Genomic DNA, 19,279 nt, shown 5'->3' on the forward strand with positions numbered 1-19,279 from the left:
TGTAACACAACATGAATGCTAACCAAAAAAATACAAACAAACAGCTGGCGTCAGGGCAGGGGGGTGCATTTTACAAGTCTTCATCAAATGTTTCGGTGCACCTCAGGAAATCCGCCTCGTAGTCTGGACACAGGTCCTGGAGGAGCACAAGAATTAGGGGGTGCATTATTTCATGTACTGTGAATCCTGTGTAATGTTTGGTGGACATGCAGAAGCCATGAATTACATTAGTTACCGGTTATAGAAGCTCCAGGGAGTACTTTATAGATTACAGCTTCAGTCAACTGTGTGCGCTTTTTAAAACAGTGGTTAAGTTTACCGCAGAATATTTCAGTACTGTGAAAAAGATGGACTGCTCTGGACTGTGGAGTAAATTGACACGGTGTCAGCCACAGTCTTGAAAGACACCTAAACATACTCATCTGAGTAAATCCTCCTCAATCATTTAGCAGCAGACAGGGGTTAAAGAGGTCTCATTTGGCTATAACATGCTGTAACTACATTTCCAATGAAGTCAGTTAGCGCTTTGCTGGAACTCAGCCAAGTCGGCAGTGGCCAAAGGGCTTTCCCAGACCTGGACACCCACGGGGGCACTAAGCTATGCCTTGTCTTGACAGGAATGACATCTGCAACTTTTGTGTCAGATGATGGTGTTTCACAGCTGTCAAAAACAGTTTCCCCGCCCTGACAATGTAACACCAACGCTGGATCACGGTGACAAAGACCCCGTTCCTCCTACCTGTGTGGGCTCAGGCTCCTCTGACATCTGGGTCCTCACAAAGCACATGATGTTCCTGTAGATCTCCCGCATCTTCTCCACGTCTACGGAATCTGGCGTCGAGCTGCAGGCAGGCAGGGGAAGGAGGGGGACAGCGTGGGTATGATGCTTCTGTACTCGGGGGCTCTTTGCGGAGCTGGCCGCAGTGATACATTTACTGTGTGAAAGCAGTCCCCTTGCATCCTATGTGCAGCAAAAGTGTTGGGGTTTGGGGGGAGGGGGGGGTGATTATAAATGCAGCTTGGCGTGCTTGGCCCCCAGTGTTCATTTCCTTATCTTAAGGAGTTTTTTCTCCTGCATAGTGAAATATCCCTGTCTCTCTGCGGAACTGTGTGCGACTGCAGGATTATTCCGGATGTTCGATTTGCTACGCAGGCTCTTCAGGTTACAGGCTGCACCTGCCGCGGGTCTCCTGATTGACGGCGAGAAGAAGCAGTGTTTGAGGGGTGGGATTCGGTGGGTGGGGGGGGGATCAGTAGGGCTGTGGGTTAGCAATCCTAGCACACGTGGGATACGAGTAGTTCCTCATTACCATATAGCGCTGTGGGTTTGGGGCGCGAGATTCGGTGCGCTGCACGAGCATGGACTGCAAACAAACTTATCGATCGCCTTGTGGCATGTTAATATACATAGCCGGGGGCAAATGAATGCCTGAGTTGGATCTTGCTGAAGGTCCCTAGCTGTTCTTTGAGAGGGCCAATTAAAATGGAATTAATTATAAATGAGACATAGTTCGGCTGTAATGAAAGGACCTTTCCCCCCTCTCACTTTTCTCAACCTTGTCACTGCAATAACTTACATGTGCAGATATGGCTTAGACTTTTGAATGATGATATATCTAAAATATGCCTCTAATAGGGCAGCCAGTCATCTACGGACATACCTGGAACTAAGAAGAAATATTACAATATGTGATATATAGCTAATCCTGAATTTACAGGTGAATGTCAGTGCTGTGTTTTACTCAAAAAATACAGGTTGATTTGTCCTCTCAAGTGCTACAATCAATTTTGAATGTTTGTGACTTCACAATTAGAGCATTACCTAAATTCTAATTTATCTTTGACACAATCAGTTTAAAAAGATTTCAGTGACTGTTTCACATAAATACAGTACAATTTTTTCTAAGCACTGCTAAATAGGTTTACATAATTCTGTTCTTTAAAAGATAACATGCATCTCAAAGCTCTTTACAGCAGAGGGAGTGAGGATGGGTATGAATTGTATATATTATATACACTATGTTATGTATTGCATTAGGGAGTGTGATTGCAGGTAATACGTTTAAGTGACTGTAAAAGAACAATTAAGGGAGTGGGAATTACACTACTAAGTATGAAATAATGCCACAAAAAACTGAAGGCAACTTTAAAGTGAGTTTTGAGTCTTGACCAGAGGGTGAATGAAGTTTACAAAGGAAGAGGATATGTTGTCCTTTGCTGGCTGGCAATATAGATCTGTGCAGGAGTGTCAGGTTTTTTTTCTGGAGCTGTGATCAGACCCTGGGCTCCCCTGTCCTGCAGCGGAATGGCGTGTTCTGTGATTGATTGCTTTGGTTGGGATGTTCCAGACACTCCAGCGAGAGGGGGTTACAACAGGAGACTGTTCTTGCCTCAGGAAATCAGAGATACTGATTGGGCTGTAGTTTTTTTTTTGTCATTTTAACCAAATGTCTTCTGTCACTACACCTTCTATTCCTCTCAGAAAGCAAAGCTGCCGAGACAAATCTTGTTATGTCATCTAAGTTCTGAAAGAGTCTAACAAATCCGTGATGCTCAGTGTATTGTAAGAGCCTTATTATGTATATATTTTCCCCGATTTCATAGTGTGATGTCTTGGGAGAAAAAAAAAATGAACACAAGTGGCAGTTTGAAAGTGGTCACTGTTGATTTGGCAAAGGAAACTGTGTACAACGAGAAAGAAAGTAATACTGACTAATTGGCAGTTGTTGCTGACCTTGAAAAGGTCAGTGTTCTGTTTTCACCCCAACTGCTGTCCATGAGCCTAACGCTCCACTTTTTTGCCTGTTTTCTTTTCTGTCAGTGCAACAGACGGGAGGTAATATGAGAGCACCTGTCAGCTGCAGTCAAGTCCAGTTCCTTCTGAACCACGTCATAAGCATCCTGGAGGTCCTGCAAGCAGCAGAGAGCAAACAGCCATCCTCAGCTTCATTCACACCTCACACAGTGACGCCAGCCTCTCCATCGCTGTCGCGCCTTTCGCTGCGTTCCACCAGCCTTTTTCACACAGCCAGCCTTTCACTCACAGACGCACTGTCACACTCACTTTTTCAATTATTTTGTAAAAGTTTTAATAGAAGTGGATTGAGCTCTGATTTCAGCCTAAAGGACGCACCGATCAAAAGGATATCAGTAACTGCATCCGTAAAAAGAGCTCTTTTCATAAAGATGAGGCCGGGACATTCACAGGCGTTTTTACGCGGGCTGCCTTCATCAGTGAAATGGTGCAGGCGGGAGTTTTTGTCAGGCGTTTCTCAGCTCGGCAGCACACTGCCGCCGCCGGTCCTTTTTTTCTAATTCCCACAACTGCTTTGCAGATGAAGTGTCATAAACAGGCAGCTGCAAGGGCTGGGGAAAGGCCAGTGACAGACATATTTCTATTAGCTATGCATTTTTCTCTGCACACATGCAAGCAGCTTGCGGGTTGGGGGTGGGGAATGGCGGGGTCCCAACTCCACAGACTGACAGGAAGACGAGGCTCCCAGTAGCGGTAGGTCCTTGCCACCTGACATCTGTCCCCCGTCACCTGACAACTGCCAGAGACCTGTCAGTCCAGTGTTCTGCAACAGGGGGCCTGAGCCCTTGTTCCTGTGGAAAGACCCCAGATGCCACCGCACACTCCTTGAGTGACAGATGCCACGTCCCGGAGCTGCCTTTGAAGACCGGCTCCTCCTACTCATATCTAACATGCTGCTGCTCATGATTTGACTTCTTGGCTCTGGCGCTGAAAGACGCAACTCTTTCTCAAGCGTTTGTCACTTGAGTGAGGTACACTGTGTCGTTTTTCCATCCTACTTTGTTTAACGACCAAGAAAAATTTCAAGTGTGAGGGAGGAGGTGCTTTTGCATTGGCGGCACTTCTGCATTGAAATGGAAGAGGGATGTAAGGTGAGGGCTTTGAACCAGGTGGCACCGAATTCAGATCCCATGTAGTCGTATCTAGGAGGCTGTGGCAAACTGCAGATCGGAAATAACCAATCACTTGAGTTAAGAGTGTTAGCCAACTTGATGAATGGCAGTAAGGCCATGGGTAATCTCCTTAGCTTCAAGATTATGTCATTTACTGTTAGGTCAAAACGACCCCCCTAAATAAAATCCTTTGTATTAATCTGTTCCATTCCACACACAAGAATTGGAGTATGACTTGACTTGATTCTTAAAAGTTGTTTAAACTAAAGCTGGTGCCACTGCCAATCTCTTGCATAAAAACTGTTTTTTTTTCCCCACAGAGTAATTCAGAGATGTTTTAGGGCACATATTTCTCCCCTTCTCAAGAGTTGGATTAAGTGATGAAGTCTGTCCTTGGGACAGATGGCTCGCACTGAAAAACACTTGTCCACCGGCTCAACCCTTCTGCTGCTGGAAGATAAAACCCGCCCGAAGACAAAAGATAATCGGCGCTCCGATTGGCTTGGGACGAAAGAGTCTGGCATGGCGAACGGGTCTCAGCTGTTGCACAGACTTCCCAATGTCCCTGCATCAGGGGGCATCGCACAAAAAAAGCGGCAAACATCTGGTGCCAAAACATGGCCACTGATGGGCATCAGTCAAAGTTTTATCCACGCTTTCCGGACAGTCAGTAATTAACCTGTCGCAGAAGTGCTGCCATGGCCTACTGGTGTATACTGTAGGTAGACACACAGTCGTCACATCGGGTGAGCCTAATTGAATATCTTTCTTAACACAATTGTGAATGCTCCTGCTTAATGAGTTTGGATTGGCTAGTTCCCACCTCTGAGTTACCTGCTGCTAGTCACTGTGTAGGTGTGCTGCCAGTCAGTTACCTTTAAACATTTAAAGTGAAAGAGCATTATCTTGTATCTGCGGTTCCCCATAGATGAGTGCTGCAGGTGCTGCAGTGACTAATGGCTGTGGGCCGACTCTGTTGTTGTGGCTTTGGCCAGAGCACTTGACCTCAGCTGCTCCAGTGATGATGTGGCCATACACACAGGTGATGCAGTGCTCTGCTCAGCACCACAGGACTGCTGAGGAAGTAACCGGTGTGGCGCATCACAGTTACCTCCTCGTAGGTGGAGCCAGAGGATGTGGACGCTCCCTGGCTGTTAGTCTGGGAGGACCAGATGGGCGTGTCTGGGAGAGGGGGCTCTTCGGCCTGACCGGTCCAGAGGAGGGTTCCCTGCCCCTGGCTGCAGCTCTGCATGGCAGCCCGATGCTCAGGCGACAGGCTCCTCCACAGACCTGAGATGGCCTCAGACACCACGGGCAGGCCTGTCTGCTCTGGGGACAGCACCCCGCTGCCTAGCAACAGCTCCACTGTCTGCCTATAGAAGAACAGGTACCTGTGTGGAGAGAGTGGGGGATTGGGGGAGGGGGTTATGTGGTAAAACAGAGCCTGTCAACATGCACTTCACGATCATACACTCTGCAGAAGCCCTCTGTTTGCAAACATTCTAGAATGTCATTTCAGAATGACTGACACTGCTGCATGGCTAATTCTAGTCCTGGAGGGCCACCGAGTTTCTAGCTATCAAGATTGGACAATCCGAGTTTGGGCTTTACAGTCCTCAATGGCTCCTCAATGCTAACTAATTTAATTATTGAATTAACTGAATAGTAGGTCAATTCAGTATTTATTCAAAATGGGCATTAAATGATGCCTCCAAGATAGCTGTGAATCCCCTGTAAGAGCTGCAGGGATTGTCATCGTTTGTCACTGCCCTAAGCCATCGCCTACTTGTAAATGTAATTGGATTACTGTAAATTCAGAACATGTTAATAAAAATACATGCGTCATATTTGCCTTTCACTCCTTTTGCTATGGCCTGCCTGGAGACTACTATTTTTCTACAAGGGAGGTCTACAGGTCTACTAAAGTTGCTGAAGGCTGTTCTTCAAAGCACGCAGCCATTAAAGCTTAGAGGTCTGAGAGAGTATTCAAGTGGAGGCAGGTGTGACCACTGAGGGCTGAAGTACTGCACGCTATGGATGTCTTTCAACTGACATCTTTCCAGTACCTCCAATGGGAGATTATTTAACCTCAAATGTGAATGCACTTCAGCCTTGTAATTAAATAAGAGCTGTGTAAAAATAGGAACCTTTAGCCCTCCGGTGGCAGGGACTCCCCATGGCTGTGGTGTGCTGTGTGCAACATTACAAGTATGAGACAAAGACAAGATCTACAACAAAGCAACACACACACAAAGCAAGTAAAACAACAAAGTGCATAACAAACCACTTAACACTCACGGGACAGAAAAAAATACAAAACAAAACAGCACACTAATGATAATGACAAACAATGATGGAAGGAAAGTCTTCTTAGGGACTGAATATTCCCACAGTCAACTGTGTTAATTCTTGTGAATTATGCATTGCTTTTTAATGGGTGAGTTAAGTACCACAATCTAAATTTCATTTCACTTTTGAGCCTTTCACATGCTAAATTTGTGTCAGACAACATAAACAGATTGCTGGAGTTCAATGTCACGGCATGGCAGTTAGTGGCAGGGTTACACTGGGATTTGGGAGGGAGGATCACTCTCTGACAGCATGATTCTGTGGTTTATGCTCTGTGATCATTAGTAAGATGTATACTTTACTGAATTTGGAATAGAGGTCATCTGGTCGTCTTATTATTACATTACGACAGATAAATTCCAAACCAAAATGAGCGTTGACTGGATAATTTATTTATGGAGCTGATAAGACCAAGCTGACATTAACAAGAAAATATAACTGTTTTTAAGTTCAAAATGTCATAATTGGCATTCTGCACATGGTTGTTGCAGTCATAATGTAGTTATAACATAATTTACCGACGGTCTTATTTTGGGTTGCCACAGTGGCTAGCTAGCTAATGAGCTGTCCTTAGCATCTTCCTCTGTGGAAACAGTCTGATATGGTCCTTTTAAAGCCAATTCAGTAAATCTTTACTGTTCCTGGTGGGAATTTTTTCAGCTAAGATACAAATAACACCATTAAGAAAAATATAAGCAGAAATACAGAGAATTAAATTACATTCGGATTCTGTACTGCTCCGTGATTACTTCGCCTGGGTAACATTGATGCAGAGAGAAAAAAGCAAACACATATTTGCATAGAGAATGCAACAGAAACAAACAGCTTTCTTGTGGTCTCTCCACAGTCGACAACGGAATAAATCAATCCTGCTACCAAAAAAAAACCTCTCAGAAGGATGGTGCTCGAGAAGCATTCTCCCCCTACACAACCACTTTCAACTTACTATCTGAGTTCTGCGTCCTTTGTGGGTGGTACTTCATTGACTGACATTTCTATGGGCTAGCCTTTGAAAAAGCCTTTAGCACAGTCTCCCTCAGTTTCAGAGGAGCACTACCACTTCTCAAAATAAGAAAATGAATTTCTTATTTTCAGGCGCATTTTTTTTCCTCTGAATTATTGTTTTGAGCCTAACCCAGGCAGTGGAACGGCATCCCTAAATTACTCCCTAAAGTAGCCACGATAATTCATTCATTCTGGGTGGACTCAGCGTTAGGCATTGAAATGACATCAGAAACACCCCGCCCTTCTGGCCCAACAGCACAGGAGCGTGTAGAGAACAATGCCGACACCCACCCCTCGAACTCCTGGATGCCGGACACGGAGACGGCGGAGGACTGGGACAGGCCTGGGTCATCTGTGGGGTCCTCATCGCTGCTGCTCTCTGAATCATCACCCATGACAGGACCGGAACCCCTCTGACCCAGCTTCCCAGGGGGGTTCCAGCTAGGATGAACAAGCACGTTTTTGGGGAAGGTAAATACACACTGCAAAGATAGGCAGTGCATTACATGAACTGCAGCTTTATAAATGTGTGCATAACTTATTCATAAATGCACAGAATGCCCACATGAAGTAGTCATTGCTGATTACAAGCTGTTTCACAGTGCATGCCATGAATAATGATTGGGTTAACTTCAAATGATTTAGCAAAGTGTGTGGTGGTTATGCATCATGTCAAAATGACTGTTATAACACTTATTTCAGCAGATGTGCTGAAGGTAGGAGTACTTTATTCTTCAGACTCATTGACCTTGGACAAGCTAAGCAGTGCCTCTCTGTCTTTCTCTGAGCTCACAGGGACGCTATAAGATGAGGACACATTACACACACACGCGATTGCACAGTGAATCATAGCTTTCAGCTGCATGATTGTTTGAACTTCACGGCACTGGACCTCATGCTGTCGCAACTGCTCTGGCAGATAGATGGCACCCTCTAGTGGCATCTATCTGCCAGAGCAGTACTACCTTCCATGTACCGATACCTGCACTGACAATACAGATGCCGATACTCCTCTCTGACTTCTTTTAAACTGCAGGGGCCGTCATCTTCCAGCAGGAACATCTCTAAAATACAATTTTCCCATATTCGTTTACTTTGGATAAACAAGGTATCTACCACGGTTGCCCGAGCATAGTACAAAGGAGCTACGCCATTATGTAATTAAGTGGCACATTGGATGCTTTGATTGACAAATGGAACAGTTCTGTCTCTTCCTTTGTGTCTTGAACGAACGAACACAGAAAACATACGACAACACTGTCAGTCGGTGCAGCTAAACGGCTCCTCACCCTTCAACGGCAGGAGCCTGACGAAACGGGCCTCCTGTTTTTGAAGATAGCTCTTGGCATGGTGCAAGATCTTCCACTGGAGAACAAACAAACTATTGATTTGATTTGAGAATCAACACAATATTACGTAGCTTTTTCATTCATGTAAAGAGTCAAGTTGCATTATGAGGCAGAACTGACAATGAAAGGTCGTGATAGAATAAAGACTGAAAAATATTACGGGTATAGAGCATCGACGTTGTGCTAGACTTCCAGATCAAATCAAATCCAGCCAATTAGCTAGACAGCGAGCTGTAATGTTCTATTTTAACTTTTGACTGGGCCACTTAATACATCGGCGTGACAGATCATTTAGGAATATTACTGTACAAACTATGCTAATTCTCACCAAGGAGACACGTCTCTACCTTGGCGGGAGTCTTTTTGGAAGAAGGGCACACCACGTTCCTCAAGCTGTCAAAGAGGCCTGCCAAAGTGGCACGGTGGCGTGCCTGAAGGGCCCGTCTTCGCTCCTTCTGGTGCTCAGCAATGTTCTTCTTCCGTCTTGCACTGCCGTTACTCCTGCTCGCCATGATCTATAAATTCAATTATGTAAAGCTAACACGCACATGTAATATGTCCATTGATACAGCCTGTAACATCCTCTCTATTCCTGAAACAGATAGCATAAACAACCAGAGCCAAAAAAGACACTTTAGAGACATGTAGCGAGTCAGCGGTCCAATTACTAGCCAAACGTATAATTCATTTTCAACAAGCGAGCTAGCCAATTTAGCTGTTTCCCGTTACATTACATTACATCACATGCATTTAGCAGACTCTCTTATCCAGAGCGACTTCCAGAACAATACAAGTGTAACACAACATAAGTGTATCCATTCAAGTTAAATGAGAAACAGTGTCAGACCAGGCCAAAATAATTTCCGATAACTTTAGCCACAGTAGCTAACAAAAACCTGCCACAAGCAAGCTGTAAGGTGGCATTCTTTTTCGTTAACAATTACACATTGAAGTAAACAGCAAGCGCCACTTAGGTGAGCCACTTACGTCAGTGTTATAATTAAGAATAATTCTGAATATATTGCTTTCGTCAAAATATTCTTTTTCCCCAACTGACGGCGTAATGGGTGAGAATTACGCGATTTTCATGAGATCTCGAAAGACGCCAGCCAATGGCAGAGCGCCATACCAGAACAAACAGCTTTTTAATGCCAATTGGCTACAGGGGTCAAGGGCACCTCTTCTGGCGCGAAGTCCGAAAAATTCGAACCAGGTGTTCTACCTCAACCGAATATTACCAGACGCTAGCAGGAGCCATAGAAAACGCAGATATGACAACCAACGTTCATGAAAGTTTTATGGAAATATGGAAACAGCAATGTTAGGGAACATTCGTGAGAAGTAACGTTACAATTTGAATAACACTTGGTGACATGAACTCATTAGCACCTTAATGTCATCTGAGGCTCCGCAGTTTTGTTTGGAGGAGTGAGGAAAAAATGGCGGCTCGAAGGAAAGTTTGGCGGCGACGTTCGTTTTACCTTGCTCTGGTAAGGAACTGTTCTGGCGAAAACATTATTTTGGTAAATTTAGTAACGTAAATTATAGCATTAACCTGTTATCGTTCACTGTGTTTACTAATTTGTAAATGAAATGTGTAAACTGTAAAGTTGGCTATACTGAGCTATAGCTAACGGTAATTACTCATGACAGTTAGCTAGCTCGGTAGATAGTGTTACACCAGTAGCTATTGTCAGCATTTTAGTTCTCACATTTTGCTCAGGTAGCTCAGTATTTAGTGTTTTAACTAGCAGTTACATGATATAACTATACAGTTGTTACAGGCGAGTAGCAGTAAAATAAGTTTTCACGCGCTGAGGCGCTAAAAGTCTTTCGACAGTTAATGTCTCAATATTGGCCACTAGAGGGCACCTCGTGTCCACATGTGCAGCACAGGGACTGACTGGTTTCTCATGAAGAAACATATTTAATACGTTTAATGTTGAATCCAACGATAGCTAACATTACTAGTCTGCAAGGGTAAAATGGTTCTACTGCTGTCAGATACTTAGATAAGCTGTTGCGTGAGTAGTGTCAAAGATGGAATATTTTGTAGCATTTTATGCAAGTCATGTAATGCAACCAACAATTATTGCGGAGCTCTGTGGAAGCATTAGCCGTGTAAGTACTTGTAAATAACAGGGCTTATAAAATTAATGTTCTCTGTGCATCTCTTAACGCAGAACAAAATTCAACGATCTTTCGTCGCTTCAGTGTTTATTAAAGGGCGTCAAGCCCCCATGGTCTGAAAACAAAAGCATCCTAAAATCCACATGTCACAATAAAGACAGCTGCTGTTCCCTTCGGTCCGCTTCTGTTCATGACGGGTGTCGTATTGAAGCCATTCCCGGAACAGTAATACCTGGTGATAACAATAACTGAAATAAAACCTGTCCGCCCGCTGAAGTAACTAGATATGAATCCAGAGAAAGAGTCAAAAGATGAAACTGATTTGGGGATTGTGGAGCAGAATCTGCTGCTGTGTGTACCAGGGATTGCGTGATAACTGCGCACTTGGTCGTCGTATGGTGCACTGGTGTGTCAGTCCAGATGCCAAACATCTGTGTGGTCCAGCTGCTTTTGACAAGTTTCTATGTACCATCTACTGTATGTGACTGAAATGGTGTAAAATTCAATGACTGTGATTTAGCAATTGCGTGTAGATGCCGGTGTTCCAATGTGGAACAGAACTACAGGGAATGGATTGGTACCCCATTGCAGCTAGAGAGCTGATGCACATCAATCATTAATTCAGTACATGCGAATCATTCTTAATGTTCACCCTTGGCAATTGAGTGCAGCTGTTTTTCACCACTGAGATAACGTGGTGATAATGTTTGTGATAACGTGATTTGCTTCTTCCAGAGAAAGGAAATGGCTCTGAAATTAATAGCAGATGGACTGATGCTGCACGCATGCTGTCGTTTCTTTTTACAAATAAACGGCTGATGAAATGGTCTCTTATCCGTATATCATGCAGTATTTCAGGCAATTCAATATTGCCATCTAGTGGTAGAATGTAAAATCTGTAGATTCTGTCCAAACTCGACCTTTTCCGTGGTGTAATATTATGAGCTGTCTTTTTAATGAGCTGATGAATAAAAATAGCCTCTTTTCTGCCGTCAAAAGTACAATAATATTTCCGTAGAGTTTTCGTCCTTAGAAAGACTGTGTTGAAATAGATGAATGCATGAGCACTGTAGAATGATGTTAGAAACAACCAAACAGGCTTTATTTTAATTTCATTTTTATTTTTAATTTCCAGAATTTTAAATGCATTTCTGCAAATATCAACAGTTAATAACATTATTTTTTGTTTGTTCGCTTTTAAAAAAATCACAATGTTACATTAAAGGGACGAGGCTTAACATCTGAAACACCTAAACCAGTTACATGAAAAAGAACATCATTAGTTTGGCGTCAGACCAATTTGGCAACTTTGCTTGGGGGTTTGGGGTGGGGAGGGGGGGGTGAGTGAGGACAAATAGGAAAACATAATGGATGGACATAATTCTTCTGCTCTGTACTCTCATTAGTTAAATGACAGCTCCCCAAAGGACGTCCCCCTATTACACAGCTGTTGATATATGCCCCATTTCCTGAAGTGACGCCTCTCAGTCCTCAGTACTGCACTGCCTGCTGACTGCCAGACATATAGGGCTTCTCAGGATGCCTCGGGATGGGTATGTTGGATGTGCGATGGCCGATTTTATTCAGACTTAACTTGTTTTGTAATTTACTTCTCTGATTTTCTGATGGGAGATTTTGGGACAAGAAGAATAGAAAACTAGTGAATGAGGGAAAAGTAACCAATGAGAGGCCAGACACATACATGAAAAGAAACCCTGGCATGCACTTGCTGTGCAGTGCTTCATCAAACTCTGCACATGTTTCATTGGTTAGTTAGGTCATTGTTTTAATTTCATATTGATGTTTCATGGTGAGGGTCACAGTAGTGTTTGGGCATCACTGTTGTACAGGAACCTGTGAGGTGAGCTCTCTTCCCTTCCCCCTCTTAAATTTCACATCACATCTGGCCAGTGAACAAAGAGCAGGACGTCATGTGACTCAGACCAGCAGCAATGCAGAGAGTCAGACAGACCGCAGCTAAAGAACACAACCCTGTCCACAATTCATCCGTACCATTAACAAGCAACCTCAACATGACATTGTGTGGAAGGTGTTCAATAACTGTTTTTGAGAGACTCATAGCGGGAAATCAAATCACAACTCTCCAGATATGGATGTCATGTGTTGTCACTGTGTAAGGACAGCAGCTGAAAGGATATGGTTTACTTTCATTCCCAGTTGCAAGCGAGGGAGCAAAACATGAAGTGGTGAACTATGCATGGTAATGTCCTCTCAAACACAAACCTGTTCACATGCACTCACACTCACCTGCACACAGTAATGCTTGATATGTAGGAAAAGTTACAAACAACCATGCCGTTCGGCAAGAAGAACAGGCCACATTAACGTAGAGAAGATTTCAGCCATTCAAAATGGCTGACCGACTTAGTAGTTCCTTGTATTTCATATATAAACTAAACCATTTTTAAAAACTCTTTATTTAACCTTTAGCCTGGTAGGAAAAGGTACAATTTGGCCAAGAGGCTTTGCACATTGCCCGCTTATGTCCTCCAGTGGGCTAAAGAAGTCAAAGGTGTGTGATGGAGAATGAGCAAATCCCTCTGTCTGCTGCCACATCTTTGTGTTGGTGACCAGCTGATACTCCTTCACCGCTAGCTCACGCTGCATGGGGATTTGTCCCAGGTCAGGAAAGGAGCCTGTTACAGTAGTTAATGAAAGAAGAACATGTGCATTCTCTCACTTTGAGTCAAAATAGTTTGGAGTTTGGGAGTTTGTCTGTTCATACACGCTCATTTTCCTTTCTTGGGGAATTCTTTTTTATCAGTTTAGAAAAATATAAGTCAAGGATACAGTACATTTTACAAAAATAGTTGAACTGAGTTAAAGTCATCCAAAGTCTACTTCCACATGACATTGTCACACTAAAATTGACTGATATTGCACAGAGATGGATTTCTGCCAGTATGTAGTAAGCACTAGCACAGTTTTGTTTCCAATCAGGACTCCAGAATGTCATATGTCACAGAAGACACCCATTTTTGCCCAGTGAAAGTGGGTGCAGTCCCCTCTGACTGATGTACAGAGTCTGTCAGCCATTTTCTTGGCAGTCAGTACATGCTGTACTGTAGATGATGAAAAGGGAATAGTCAAACAGAGCAGTGGTGAAGTGGTTGAAGGCACAGGTTTGGAGCAGGTTGTATTCGCCTGGGTCTGTTTCCTGATGCGGATGATTCACGTTGGTGCATCTGCAGTGGGATCTGCAGAGAGAGAGACATTGTGAAGGGTTAGACTAGGTACAGGCAGGCAGAAGGATACAGAATTGCTATACCCACTTTCAAATACCATGTAACCTTACAGATGCATTGAAAGCATTTGCTAACTTTGAGTACCATGGTATATGCTTGACTGTGTTTCCTGACCATTCTTAACAACATCAAATAAATCATTTAAAAGTAATTAAGTTGAATTTAGGTTGAGGTATCTTCCATTTTTCACTTTTTGAGAAGTATAATATGAAAAATACAAAATGTTAGGACTACTGTAAGGAGAAAACAGGAGACAGAAGAATCCTGCTTTTCATAGAATGAGAAAACATAAGAAAATGAACCTCAAACTGTCTTGTGATGGCAAACATTTTCGAATATAAAATCATTTCTGAGCAGTTTTTGCAGTGCTGTCATTGTTGCCTGCAGCTGTTAAAGCAGTGGGAACCCTTGCTTTTACCACTTGCTTTATTCAGTGCTGTACATTTGGGGAAGGTTTGCACTGTAGCCCTGTGTAGCTCTGCTGTGGGCTGAGCATTTGCTGTCATCATCATTCCTGCACAGAACGTGATGCAATGTTATTGCACATCATTGGTAGATTTCCCATTCAGAGCCGTTATTAAGCGCTGGGTCTGGTCAGAGGCCGCGCCTGAGGAGTCGTTTCCCAGAAAGAGTTTTTGCATTTCCGTCTTAGCAGCCGGCAGGACTGCTGAGCCGAGCACGGGCGGCTTCATTAAAAGTGCTCTCCTGCTCTCTCTAAGTGCCCGATCGATAGCGCGGCTCCCTCGTGAATGTGGTATGCTGTAGCGTACCTTAACAATAATGCCAGCTCTTTTGCAGCCCATTCTCTCCCACTATGACGGTTTTGAGACAGAGAGCTGCACAGGCGAATTAGACCCCATCCCTCCAATGCATATGCATGCACATGTACTCTCACATACACACACACATACATATTTAGACATATCTAAGGAATCATTTAATTTTTTTTAATGCAACAAGGAAACTATAAAAACATTTTAAATGAAGAGGCAAAATTATGTCCTGTCAACATGCTGTTAGAATGGGTATGGAGGAGCACAGCTTTGCTGACAGAGCTCCCGTAGTACACCCTGTAACAGCTGGGGTTGCCATGTGCTCTCTGTGATATCAACCAATCAGAGGCCTCAACTGTTGAAAGAGAAGTGTTTTGAGTGGTTCATATCCATCTATTCTTGATGGTATGTGTCAGCTACAGGCCATTACAGTGTTGATGAGGCCTCACTCTCCCATCAGCGAGGCAGTAGTTTCGAGCAACATCAGCATCAGTCTTCTCTGGCAGCTCCAGCACTGCCGGACATTGGCTGTAGCCTCCAGGGGCACTCTTAGCGTGGAGGTGCTGAGCTGGGGCCAGTCGGCACTATGATGTCATCCCAAAAGGGGCAGCAGGCAGTACTAATCGCACCAGAGATTCTCTGGCTCTTTGCTGGAAGATACATTATGCCATTATGCACTTATTCCAAAATGGACTGATTTTTAGCCTTTTATATTGTTTGAGCCAGGACTGGGCATGGAAATTGTAAACTGATCCCAGATCAGTTGTTGACTGAACGAATGCATTGGCTTCTCCACATCTAGCATTGATCCTGTGGTTTAATACTAAATTAGTGAAAGCAGCACTTAAAACTCTTAAATTTATAGGTAGAAGGACAGTATGGCCTGAAGTGAAACAATTGATGAACAATTAAATGCAATTGATATTGATTTAATTGATATTGATTAATTGATTTTTCTTCAGAAACGCCGTTTAGCAAGTTCAGCAATCACGAGAATTAAACAACCAATCACAAGCAACAAAGAATATTATGTTTCTACCCCTTGTTAACTATCTGTGTATAAATGGTATTGAAAATGCAATCATAGTAACTAGAGCAGCACTCAATAGAGGTCTCCTGCTGCAATCCAAAAAGCGAATCATTTCCTCCTTAAAAAGACAGCTAAGCTCCTCAACCTCCTACCCCTGAAGCCGATAGAGAATCAACATAGGGGTCAGGGTCCCAGTTAACAGGCAACCGGCTGGAGTTTGAATAATTAAATCAGGGCCTGAGTGTGTGAGGCTGGGGTGCAACACTGGATCCATCAGAGACGTGAGATCCCCCCCTGTCATCTTCCTAGAAGTTAATCCATCCCACAAGCACAGATGGTGACAGGCCAGGCGCCCGCAGCGCACCAGAAATCGCACGACTCCGGTAGTTATGAATGATTGCGTCGTCTTAGGCATTAAGTTGGATCAGCATAATCCACCGCAACATATGCACCGGCCCCAGGCCAAATCCGTCCAGGAGGAGAGTGCTTCCCCAGTGTCATTTTCCTCTCTCCCCTCCTCTCCTCCCTTCCCTGTTTCCCTCTCTGCCCAATGCAAGAACATAGGGAAGCAGCTTCAGATAAGAGGGTCTGTCCATTCCAGAAAACAGTGTGCTCTTGGGATAGAGAGTTATTGTAGATGGTCAGGGGTGAAACTCATCTTAATCAGCACAAAAAGTCTTAAACTAATTTTATTAAGACAATCTCAATAAGGAAAAAATGTTTCAAAAAAAACCTAGATACTTGAAAATGATACTTTGACTGTCATTTACTTTTTACAAGTAAAGCATTAGATTTGCAACTAGAAACAATGCCACAGCAACAAAAATGATTGATTGAAAAAAATTGGTAGATTTTCTTGTGAAACATTATATCACTTATTTAAAAATAATGTTACACAAACATATTTTACATGATCAGGTTTGTACTGAAATAAAAAAAACGAAAGTGCTGTAATCTCAAGTATTTGTTTCTATAGGCATAAATATACAGATGAACAAATGGAGGGATGTTGTTATAGTACATGTAGATAGATAGATAGATATTGTCTCTCTTGCTTAGGATTTTTAAATCCTTTTTCTCACCATTTCAGCAGTTATGCAGAATCCATGCCATTTTGAGTGCACTTTGCAGTGTTTGTGGTTTTATAAATGATTGCTTTGTGCTCAGCAGTTTTACCTTATTTACCTAACTGAAGTGTTTGGGGCAGCAGAGGTGTGTCAGTGGCTGTGTGTGAGACTATGGGGCTGTGGTTATGAGGCTGGCTGGTGCACGGTGTGAAGGGTTGCAGTAAACTTTGCGGTGGAGCGGCAGGGTGGTGCTAACGGCTGTCCTTTCCACTGTGGTCAGGGGGCTTTAAGAATTTGGGCCAGCCTCCTGCACTAACCCTCAGTGAGCAGCTGCAAGTGGCTGTGTACCTTCCCAGCCAGTGTGAGCGGAGTCAGAGCTGATGGACTCAGCGTCCCCAGGGGACGCAGCAGGACGGAAAGGGCTGTGAGATTAAGTGAAGCTCACAGGGTAATGTAGCACTCTGTCTGGGGTTTGGTAAGCAGTGTGCTAAATCAACCTCTCAACACGAGTGCAGGCTCTTTAGGGAGGGGAAAAAAGCATAAACAACATTAGCAAGCCATCAGGCACACACGCACACACACAGACATCTATATATGGTGTCAAACAAACTATACCTGTGCTAAATAGCTAATGCCAGTTGCTTCTCAAAAATGTTGGGTCAATCACTGTTAAATTGAGACGTCCAGTTCATTTGCTTTAATCCAAGTAGCTGAATGATGTAGCTGACTGATGACTGAAGGAGGCCTTAATTGGCCAGTGCTGGACAACAGTCAGGATGGTCTTACTGATCTTGGTCTGAATGGTGCTTCACAGGTGCATCCCCCTGAAGCATAGGGCTCATGCAGATGCAGAACAGATGCCGTTATCTAATTGCATAGCTTTTACTTCTTTAACATATTATCCATTCTCTCTGAAGCAATTCAGGTTAAGCACCTTTGCTCCAGGGTACAACAGCTGTGGCCCACATTGAACCTGCAAGCTTTGGGGTTAAAGGTCCAAGCCCTTAACCGCCACGCCACACTGCTGCTCTGCCTCTCTTTCTCTTTTCTGTTCAAGGGGCAGTAAGCTCCCTCTTTTAATACTCCATGTTGCACGAAGCTCAGTGGTGAAGCATGGCAGCTTGCGATGGCTGCGCGTGCCCTTTCCCCAAGGGACCCCCATCTGTCGTACCTGCACCCAGCCAGGAAGAGGCAGGGCCAGGTGTACCCTGCTGAAGAGGGGGACTGGAGGAGCTCCGACCCATATATGCTGGAGACTGAGCCGCAGGAACCCACCACGGCCATATGCCACTCAGGCCAGAGCCTTCACTATCCAGGCAGGGTGGCGTAATTAGCACTGCAGACAGGGTGTGACGACTGCCTGAAAACATGCAGCCCACAGCCTGGCCTTAAAGAAACACCGAGAGCCTGATAGACTGCAATTCTGACTGGAGGTACTGTCCTAAACACCCTGGTTTGGAGAATAACGTGTGAATCTACCATCATGTCTAAAAATGTATCTTCAGGCGTGTAGTCTGGAGCAGTTAAATTAAACCTGAATGATATTTGGTCCTGCCAGGGAGGTAGCTCACGAAACGGAAATGAAGGGTGGCCCCCTTGAGAAAGTAGGGGTCATTTCAAACTGAATGCCGGGGCACGCAGAGGATCTCCCAAAGCCCCACGCGTGCCTGAGCCGCCCTGTTGTCACAGCCAGTGCTTTTCCTGCTTTTTGCGCTTTTCTCTCTGCGGACCTCCCGGCCTGGGAGTCTGGCTGAAAGCAGATCTCGGCCCGGTTTGCCCTGCCTCACCGGCTGAGACAAGCTGTCCCTCTCAGAGACAGGAAGCACTACGCCCTGCCGAGGAGAGCGGGGAATCTTGGAACACGGATGGTCGGCGGTTCAGGTGTCACTACACATGCAAGGTGCGCTACATGACCAGATGGACTGTACACGCAAACACGAGCCAGAGGAGCTTGTGTATGGTTTCCTTTTCAATCATTAGTATGACCTTGACTCTTGAATTCTGTTTTGACTTCCTTTGCTTGCTTACATTTGTATTTGGTGTACAGTAATAACTGCAGGGCACTGTCTTTTAATGCCACATGCTTTTATTTGAGCACTTTTTTATCAGCTTGCTGCCCAGTGACTAATTCAGGCTGCATTGTACCTGCGATATTGTCATTCTTGTTGCCCCTGTCTTGTGGTTTAAATGTGTTACACCATGGTAGCCTTGGACGCTACGTTGCACTGGATAAGAGCTTCTGGGTTGAACCTCAACTCTGTCAAAATGTCTTTTGACAGAGTTGCCTTTCTGAGTGTCTGCTGTGCTTTTAATAGCTAACCACAAGAAATCTCATTTAATTAATGACAGTGGAGGGTGTTTAAATGGGACTGTATGCTTCTGA

At 44.2% G+C, this 19,279-nt stretch overlaps 1 protein-coding gene across 1 annotated transcript; it reads right to left on the reverse strand.

Moving 5' to 3' along the window:
- Positions 1-70: 70 nt before the first annotated feature.
- Positions 71-9,142, reverse strand: LOC118772060 (stimulated by retinoic acid gene 8 protein homolog). The gene is made up of 8 exons (XM_036520303.1): positions 8,978-9,142; positions 8,571-8,646; positions 8,264-8,345; positions 7,573-7,692; positions 5,039-5,318; positions 2,850-2,910; positions 740-831; positions 71-136 (listed from the first exon to the last, which is right to left on the reverse strand). The coding sequence occupies exons 1-8, from the start codon at positions 9,140-9,142 to the stop codon at positions 71-73; spliced, it is 942 nt and encodes a 313-aa protein (XP_036376196.1).
- Positions 9,143-19,279: the final 10,137 nt, after the last annotated feature.

The sequence above is a fragment of the Megalops cyprinoides genome, chromosome 25 (assembly GCF_013368585.1).
Source record: "Megalops cyprinoides isolate fMegCyp1 chromosome 25, fMegCyp1.pri, whole genome shotgun sequence".
NCBI classification, from domain to species: Eukaryota; Metazoa; Chordata; class Actinopteri; order Elopiformes; family Megalopidae; genus Megalops; species Megalops cyprinoides.

Coding starts and splice junctions, on each gene's coding strand:
- LOC118772060 (XM_036520303.1), bottom strand. CDS start 9,142: ATGGCGAGCAGGAGTAACGGCAGTGCAAGACGGAAGAAGAACATTGCT. Junction 5,319..7,572: donor GGCATCCAGGAGTTCGAGGG/GTGGGTGTCGGC, acceptor CTCTCCACACAG/GTACCTGTTCTTCTATAGGC. Junction 137..739: donor AGGAGCCTGAGCCCACACAG/GTAGGAGGAACG, acceptor GTGCTCCTCCAG/GACCTGTGTCCAGACTACGA.